The sequence below is a fragment of the Perca fluviatilis genome, chromosome 2, assembly GCF_010015445.1.
Source record: "Perca fluviatilis chromosome 2, GENO_Pfluv_1.0, whole genome shotgun sequence".
In the NCBI taxonomy this organism is placed as follows: domain Eukaryota; kingdom Metazoa; phylum Chordata; class Actinopteri; order Perciformes; family Percidae; genus Perca; species Perca fluviatilis.
The window spans coordinates 31,423,719-31,432,255 of record NC_053113.1 but is presented as its reverse complement, the minus strand read 5'-3'; the positions used below and the strand labels follow the sequence as shown (position 1 = coordinate 31,432,255).

Genomic DNA, 8,537 nt, shown 5'->3' with positions numbered 1-8,537 from the left:
AGACGAGACTCATAATGCATAGTTATGATGAAATTATATGTGAATAATGCATATAAACTTATGTCTATCAATAAATCAAGTAATAGTTTACCCTTTATGCCTTTTATCGAAGTTTGTTTTGCTTGTTAAATATATTGATTCAAGTCGATCTCAGAATGAATGTTTATTTTTAGCTGTCCCTATCCTTCTGACAGCCATCTCTACCATTGCAGTTTGCAAAAAACCACCTGCAAAGACAACCACAACTGAGGTTTTACAGACTACCACAGGAAAAGATACAATTACATGTACTGTCCAAAGGCCACATACACACAAATTAAACAGATGCAAATAAAGACAATAAGTGTCTGAGCCGGTGCAAATTGTATATTTTCATTTTTAAAAGCAAATGAATGCCTCTCCGATCACAAAAGTGAAAGGGGAATCCCTAAACGCTTCCCCTTTCTTGTCTATGAGCCGTGTACAGTCAGTACAGTGTTTTATGTTTTTTTCGACTTTGATTGCAGTTCACTGTACACCGTAAACTGGCTGAGGTTCGGGAAAGGGGAAAGGGGAAAAGAAAAATAAAAAGCGGAAGGAAAAGGGTTGGTGGGAGAGGTGAGAGAGATGAAACTCGCAGCAGCGTCACTGTAGTCACAACAGGAAGTGCATCATCTGAGAGGGAGGGGAGTTGAGCAAGAGAGGAAGATATTTGGGGATGTAAATAGTTAGGCAAAAACCAGCTGCCTCTTCTTATTTCTTCCACGGCTGAACAGACACCACATCATTCTGAACATTCTGAACTTGTTGTGGAGTGAAGATGTTTCTACAGGCTGATTTGCTTCACTGATGATTGGAATAAGAGACTTTTTGGCAGTTACAGTGTGGATTATGACTGAATGATAATATATATCCAGATACCAGACATGGATATGAGGAATAAGACACCGATTCTTGTCTTCCTGATTATCTACATAAACTGTGTGTCAGGTAAACAACCACTTTTATTACACAGTAATAAGTCTGATTGTTTTACTGTTCTGTTTAATTTTGTTTATATTTAAACTATTTTTACTATGGTTTTCTTGACAATTACTTTTATTTATCATTATGGAATTGTTACAGTCACATGAAATACCTTAGGTCAAATACAGACATTCTGAAAAATGTTTAGCGGTTACGATGAAACCTGGCCTACTTTTTAGTGTACAATATGCTTTCCGTCATGACACCATCGAAGAAAAAAAAAAAATTACATGGAACATATCGCAAATGTTCTTGTTCCACTCAGGTAAATGAATCCCACAGTTAGAGTGGAAATGTTTAAAACTCGGTTTCCTTTACAAAAAATCCACAGTGTCATTTTAAACAGAGATCCCATAAATGATCAGCAAGAACCGCATCTTTTGTCAACCAGACTTCCTTTTCTCCTCCTGACCACATCCCTATGTTTTTTGAACATTTCAGCATTTGCTCAGCATGTGTAGACAAGGTTTAGGATTGTACAGTCTGAAATCAAAACAGTAAAAATTTATGTATTGGTACTCCTTTAAGATATCAACCGAAATAACCCAGTACCAAGTAGTTATGAAACTCCAGTCAAACGAAAGCTGCTTTCGATCCTTTTTGTCCTAAGATCTAGAAAAAATGGCTATTTATATGGTTTTGCTCGCAGCCAATCACCGCAAGCGTTCTTTGACGGAGTCAAAGTGTGCCGAGATGCTTCCATTCACATGATGGTTGTTGAATAAAATAGAAAAATAGAGGTTTTAAATGAAGTACTCTATTGGTATCAATATCACTTGAAGGAGACTAGTATTGGTATCATAACTTGATACCACCCCTAGCACTGAATATGCATCATAATTCCCCTATTTTTTCTTTAGCAGGAAAGAACGTCCCTCAGCCTGACGACCTGCAGGTGAATATTTTGGATGGGGAGATAATAGTACTTTGGAAACGACCTGTGGACGCTCCCTCAAACTCCCACTACAATGTAGAAATGGGAAAGTATGTTTACCTTTTACTTTACTTACTCAAACGTCCTATCATTTTGCAATTTAAATTTAACAGCATGCTTTTTCATTTACCTATAAACCACATTTGTTTTCCTTGATTCATATCATTTACAAGAACATTTTTACTTTCATTGGAATGTTATGTTTTATGTATCTTATCATCCAACGATTCAGCTCCTTCCAGTTTGTGACTGGTGTGTTTCCTCTCCTCAGGTATGGTAGGAAATGGGCCATGGTGGACAACTGCACGGGGATCAAACAGACCTACTGTGACCTCAGCAGCCTTGTACATGACTATCATGTTGGCTACAACATCAGAGTTCAGCTGGTTGCAGGAGATGACAAGTCTCTTTGGACCACAAAAAGAAAAATTCTCCTAAATACAAGTAAGTATAGTTGTCAGTTTGGTAGAAAGTCAGTGTACCATGTTGAAAACATTGTATTTTGGCTGGTTAAGTAATGTATGCAAGCTATACTGTTGTTTCCTTACCACTTTCTGTTCCTATAGGCACATTTCAGCCTCCCTCCTTCACTTTGTGGGCTACTTCCAGCACTCTGACAGTTTATGTTCACCCAAAACCCATTCTGAAAAGAATTTTCCCTTTTGGGATCACCTACACCATCTATCTGGAAGAGACAGGACAAAATAAAAAGGTACAATATGTGAAATAATGTAAGCACCCACCCTCTCCACCAACCCTATCACTAAAATTAAAAAACTAAAGTTTGGGAATGATTGTAACAATTGTAAATTGTTTTGCTAATTAATCAATGCTAGAAAAAAGTGGCTACATTTTTAAATATGCTCAGTTGAGAAGTCTAACTCCACAAATATGTGGATAATTAAAAATCCTGATTGGGCCATATTTCAACATTTAACATTGTACTTTTCTGCCTTAATCAACATTTAAACCTTACTCACCCCAAAATATATTTTACAATGTGGTCTATACTGTACAATGCCTTGACCTGCATGGCATTTTGATTTGTTTACCCCACAGAACACCACAGCATACCTGAAAGATGACGTGGGAGAGGATCAGAGGACTAAGTCTTTCAGTTCCCTCCGCTGGGGGAAAGAGTACTGTGTCAGCATCAAGGTGGAGGGAAATGGAGCTCTGTCCACCACCAGTGTGTCCCCTAAACAGTGTCTGCGGCTGCCAGAGCAAGGTAAGAAAAACATTATAATGATGAGGCACAGCTAAGAGACAGCAGCTTTGAAGAGCAATCAGATTGTTACAATTTAGGTTAGTTTAGTGGATTTATTTTACCCAAGTAAAACAAAAAAAACACAATACGTTAAAAGGATTGAAAAATAATTTAGCTGGTGAGATTAAAAAGAAAAGGTCTTTAAAAGAACAATGTCAACTAAAATGTGTAGGTGTGCAAACAATAGAATAAACATTCATATACTCATTGCTGCTAACACAATTGCCAAAAAAAGATTTAAAAAAAACTACTTAATTTAAGTACTTTTCTCATTACATAATCCTTAAAGGAATAGTTTGACATTTTGAGAAAAATATACATATTTATTTTTCTACCGATTGATACCACTCTCATGTCTGTACACTAAATATAGGTTAACAGTTTAGACTACAGTATGCAGTTTTTTTTAGTAAATCTTGCATAGTATACCTTTAAAGTTTGTGAGAAAGGAAGATTAAAATTTGTAATGTGATCAAAGTTCAAATTTGAGGAAAAGCCTTATACCTACAGTATAACACCCTTGTTCCTACTAAACTTTAATCCTGTTGTGTTTCTTCCAGAATGGTTCATACTTGCTGTGTCATCCCTATCTATTCTGGGTGTGTTGGTCATCATTGTTATCATAGCAACCACCATTCTATGTTACCTGAAACGTCCAGAGAAAACACCTGCTGCATTGGTAAGTATATTTAATTACAGAATACTGGGACAAATTACAAACTTGTACTGTCAACTATGTTATTTTACTTGCATCACATTGACATTAGCCTTGCTGAGCTGGTTCAGTAGGTCATAACTACCTTTGTTCCCAAACATGACAATAATGAATAATACAACAACCTCCTTCTTCTCTCTTCTCACCCCAGAAATCCCCTGTTAGTGGCTGGCTTCCACTCTCTGTTGGAGAAGGGACTGTGGAGGTTGTTACTGACAAAGGCTGGTTCCTGTCCAGTTACAGAACACCAGTGAAAGAATGTGTCAAAGATCCAGTGGCACATGTTACGGTAAAAGTGGACAATGATGAGGAAGACAGGAGGACCAGCTTAGACAGCGGGGTGGGCATGGAGTCCACCTCTGCTATAAACACCGGAGGAAGTCCTCCAATGACACATGAGGACAGTGGCTGTGGGAGCTTGGGAGGACCAGAAAGCTCCACTAGCTGTCAGACAGATTACCCCCCGCAGGATGAGAGGACTGGTACGGACATAACTAGGAAAAGGGAGGATAGTGGGGTGGGGCTAGCCTGCCAGCTTGATTCTTCTTCCATAATTCTGGATGGACAGGACAGTGGGTCTCTTAAGGTTGCTGGGAGTAATTATCGGAGCCAAAGCCGCTCTGTTGTGCAGATTCACATCTGTGATGATGAGGAGGAGTTGCTTCCTGACTCAGTTTTGGCCGAAATGGTCACAGGTTACAGGGCTGGGCCTCAATCGTGTATCTGCTCAGGAGCAGGTCAGTGCACTTGGTGCCATAAACAAGGCCATTATGGAACTGAAGTTATCAAACAATACAGAGCTGTGTGTATCGAAAATGGACTACTGAGCAGCAAATGTGATTTTGTGGACTCTTACAAAGGGGAGCTTACATTTTCAAGTTATTCTAAAACAACACAAATGGACACTGTCATGGTGGATGACTTAGAAACAACTTTTGTACAACTGGGGGATACTTTCCCTCTGCTAACAGCTCTATCACCGCTGCCCCTAGTGGAGGAAGGACATGACTTCAATATGAACAATACATCACTCTCTCTCTGTGATGTACAGCTGAAGACTGAATGACACGCTGTGGAATGCAACAACGCTATTTGTGAAACCATGTTGGCTGACATAACCTGTGAGTGCTATAATAGAGCAATGGACTCCCTTTTCCTACATGACAAACTGTATTTGGGGGAGAGATGAATTGTTCCAGTATAGAAAATCTGAAGGAAAAAGGGGGGAACTGTAAAGAAAAAACAGAGTTGTTGAACATAGGAAGGAAATAGAGGTTAGACCACACAGCTGCTGGCTGTTAACTGTTGGTTGGAGTCTCAGGAGCGTCAACGGACAGAGAACATGAAGTCAAAGAACTTATTTAACTCCGTCTCACTGGGTATATTCACAACTGACTAAAATGCTGTATGCCGGAAGTGAAACTGGTGTGGGAAGCAATGCAGAGAAACGGTTTGACAATTACGTGCTTTTGGACATTTTGCCTCATCATCCTTGCCTCTCACCTCCGCCAACAATGATGCCTTTTCTTACCACTATTTAAAAATAAAATATAATACTTGTGAGCCACTTTAAAGTATTAAGATGTCAAGTGGTGTCAGACAAACATTTTGTCAGAGATATGAAGCAAGTGACATTCATAGGTCTTATAGCCTAAACTGCTGGTCTGTGTTTCAGCTACTTTCCTGTTTAAATTATTTATTAGATATGAAAAAAACTATGTATTCATTGTGTATTACTTTGAATATATGTGACTGCACTTCTATGTGTCATTAAAAGAAACTGTCTACCTGGACTGTTCCATTAATGTCATAAATTCACACACAAAAACAAGCAAATGACATGATGTTGATTTCAGAAGTGACGCAAATAAACAAGGAAAACCCTGAAACAACAGAGTGATACCTACTGGAAAACAAACATTACATATCACTTAGCTGTACTTGGGATCCCCATATGCAAATTCTGTACAGAAACCAGAACGGCAGTTTCGGAGCTTCTAAGCTAAGAAACAAAAACTTCCTCTATCAGGCTTCCGCTCAGTTTAAAAAAGTCCCGCTTCACGTTTATAGCAAAGAGAGAAAATACTGTCAACAGGGTTGGTTTTAGATACCAAACATGTATGTAAGTAAAACAATATCTTCACATCAGCTGTTATCAGGTAAGTGCCACTCTTTATTGGGATGATAAAGATCCCTGGCAGTGATAGGAAAATCATATGCAGCATTACATACAGGGGAAGTGAGACTAATCCCAAAAGTAAAAAAAAATAAAAATCCTTATTCAAACTGCAATAATGAAGTTACTGCTTTGCAGTACATGTCCACTGATGATCACCAAATGTATCCTAGTTTTTCTTTCTTTTTTAATCACTGCATGTTTGGCTGGATTCACCTGTTAGGAGGCATTGGGGTAAACATTTTCTGTTTAACCCCTACTGATCCTCCCATTATGTCCAGTGCTAACAGTTCTCCAATGCTGGAATAATACTTTTTGTTTGATTCAACACAAAGCTCCCAGAATTAGATTTTGGGGCATGGTCCCTGTACTGTACGAGACTCCCTCTCAAAATCTTGGTTGACATTTTACGTAAAATACAAGTTATGCATATCCAATGATCAGTGACTGCCAGGAGCTCTGCATGAGTTAATACAGACTGTGTGCACAGTCATGTGAGACTGCAGCACAGCTGCAGATAGTTAACCAAAAAGGGATTCATCACAGTGCAGAAATAAAAATTGCAACAGTAATCCATCAGACAGGGCTATTAATGTGTGAACAACAAGTTCTACTGCACTGTACTTTTTAAAACCAGACTGAAGTAATAGAGTAGGTTTCTCCCAGATTAAAATGAGTTAATGGCAGTTTTGCAGAGATTCACAACTAGCAACATCTACATTAAGTGTCTTGTAGTTCAGAGGCATACAAAGTGGCATTTCTTGGCTTTGACTGACTGGCCTGAATTGGCCATTTAATGACCAAGGCACCATGACAACTGATTCAACTTTTTAATTGGTTGTGGCCTAAAAAGTCTACCTTTGACCTCTAATATAATTACTAAGGAAGAAAAGCAGAGACAAAGCCTACAGTCTACAGTAATTCAAATAGTCACAAACTTCTAACCCCTATTTTTGTTTTTGACTGGGGAAAAAAATGACCTTTCTTTACCGTATTATAGGCATATCTCATATACTCAACTCATATAAGAAAAACATCAGATACAGAAAAACATGTTTTAGTTTCATTAAAGGAAAAACTATGAGACATAGTTCCGCCAACTATGCTGTAGAAAGTATCAAAAAGGGAGTAGATATAAGATTTTGGAGAGAAGTCGCCTGCAGTTACAAGAAAACAGATCTGCCTGGTTGCTGTGGTTAAGCAGTTGATATTCTGCCTTCACCTCAAACGTGTGTGTGTGTGTGTGTGTGTGTGTGTGTGTGTGTGTGTGTGTGTGTGTGTGTGTGTGTGTGTGTGTGTGTGTGTGTGTGTGTGTGTGTGTGTGTGTTTGTGTGTGTGTGTGTGTTGGTGCATATACTCAAATTTGAAGCCACATCATGTCAAACTAAGACTGTTATGACTAATAGCATCACTAATAAAGTGAAATTGCAAGAAAATATATATTTAAATGTATATTCCACATTATTTTTAATTAATTATTTTACAGTGACATTAAAATGACATACACATACAACTTTACAACAAAGTAATGTAAAAATGACATAGTAAAAACCCTCCGTATTGTTCAGGTTAAAACATTATAATGAATAGCAACAGATGACGTAGGCCTACTGAAAACAAGATCGGTGATGGATAAGTGACAGGCGTGTGCCTTCTGTCATTGTGGCTACCAGAATCAACTGCAATCAAGCCGGCCATCATTTTACGACACTGCTGATGGACAAGGGAGGGGGAGACTTCTTTAAGCCAACTTTTCTGTAGATAGAGACACACCAAAAAACACACCAAGCTTACCCATACAACCATGGAACAATTATATACGAGGGAATACAACTTTGTATTTGAAAGACCTGTGAAAAAATATCCACTTACTTGAGCACTTTGTCTTTCATTGACGGCTCTGTAGAGAAATAAGAGGAGATAGAGTGAATATACTGTATGACAATAGCAGGACAGATTCATTATAGTGCAGTCTTATTTTTGGGGGATGTTGTCAAGTGCCGATCATATAAGCATGTGCATCCAAGATTTTAGATATTTTAAAGGGCTGATTGACCAAAAAAAGATAGTTCAGATTTTATTATGTAGGTTTTGAGATAACTGTCTCTGAAAATGGTACCTTCACCCCAATACAAATGAAATGAATCAAATGTTTGGTGTACATACTGTAGCTTAGAAAAATAAAAAAAATTATATAAATAACAAAAAATGTAGCAACTCTGGATTCATTGTCAGTGTTACCCTGGATAACTCAGACCTCACAGTCAATATCCATTTCTTCGGTAGAAAGCAGTTCCTACTGTATGAAGTGTTCACAGACCAGCCTGATGACAAATATCTTAAAGGTGCAGTATGTAATACTGACACACCTAGTGTTTAAAATAGTTACTGCAGTACAAATTCAAAATACTGGAGAGAGTCATCTCCTCCCCAGACTCGA

The 8,537-nt window shown here is 38.2% G+C and overlaps 1 protein-coding gene across 2 annotated transcripts; it reads left to right on the top strand.

The window, feature by feature from the left end:
- The first annotated feature begins 723 nt into the window (after positions 1–723).
- On the top strand, positions 724–5,714 carry il10ra (interleukin 10 receptor, alpha). Of its 2 annotated transcripts, none has more exons than XM_039793141.1 (7): positions 724–969; positions 1,869–1,989; positions 2,211–2,383; positions 2,506–2,651; positions 2,999–3,167; positions 3,767–3,885; positions 4,073–5,714. In XM_039793141.1, exons 1-7 carry the CDS (start codon positions 879–881, stop codon positions 4,985–4,987), a joined length of 1,734 nt encoding a protein of 577 aa, XP_039649075.1. In that variant the 5' UTR covers positions 724–878; the 3' UTR covers positions 4,988–5,714. The 2 variants fall into 2 exon arrangements, with proteins under 2 accessions (XP_039649075.1, XP_039649067.1); XM_039793133.1 differs by having other exon boundaries at positions 1,866–1,989.
- Positions 5,715–8,537: the final 2,823 nt, after the last annotated feature.

Coding starts and splice junctions, on each gene's coding strand:
- il10ra (XM_039793133.1), top strand. CDS start 879: ATGATAATATATATCCAGATACCAGACATGGATATGAGGAATAAGACA. Junction 970..1,865: donor CTACATAAACTGTGTGTCAG/GTAAACAACCAC, acceptor TTTTTTCTTTAG/CAGGAAAGAACGTCCCTCAG. Junction 2,384..2,505: donor AAAAATTCTCCTAAATACAA/GTAAGTATAGTT, acceptor CTGTTCCTATAG/GCACATTTCAGCCTCCCTCC.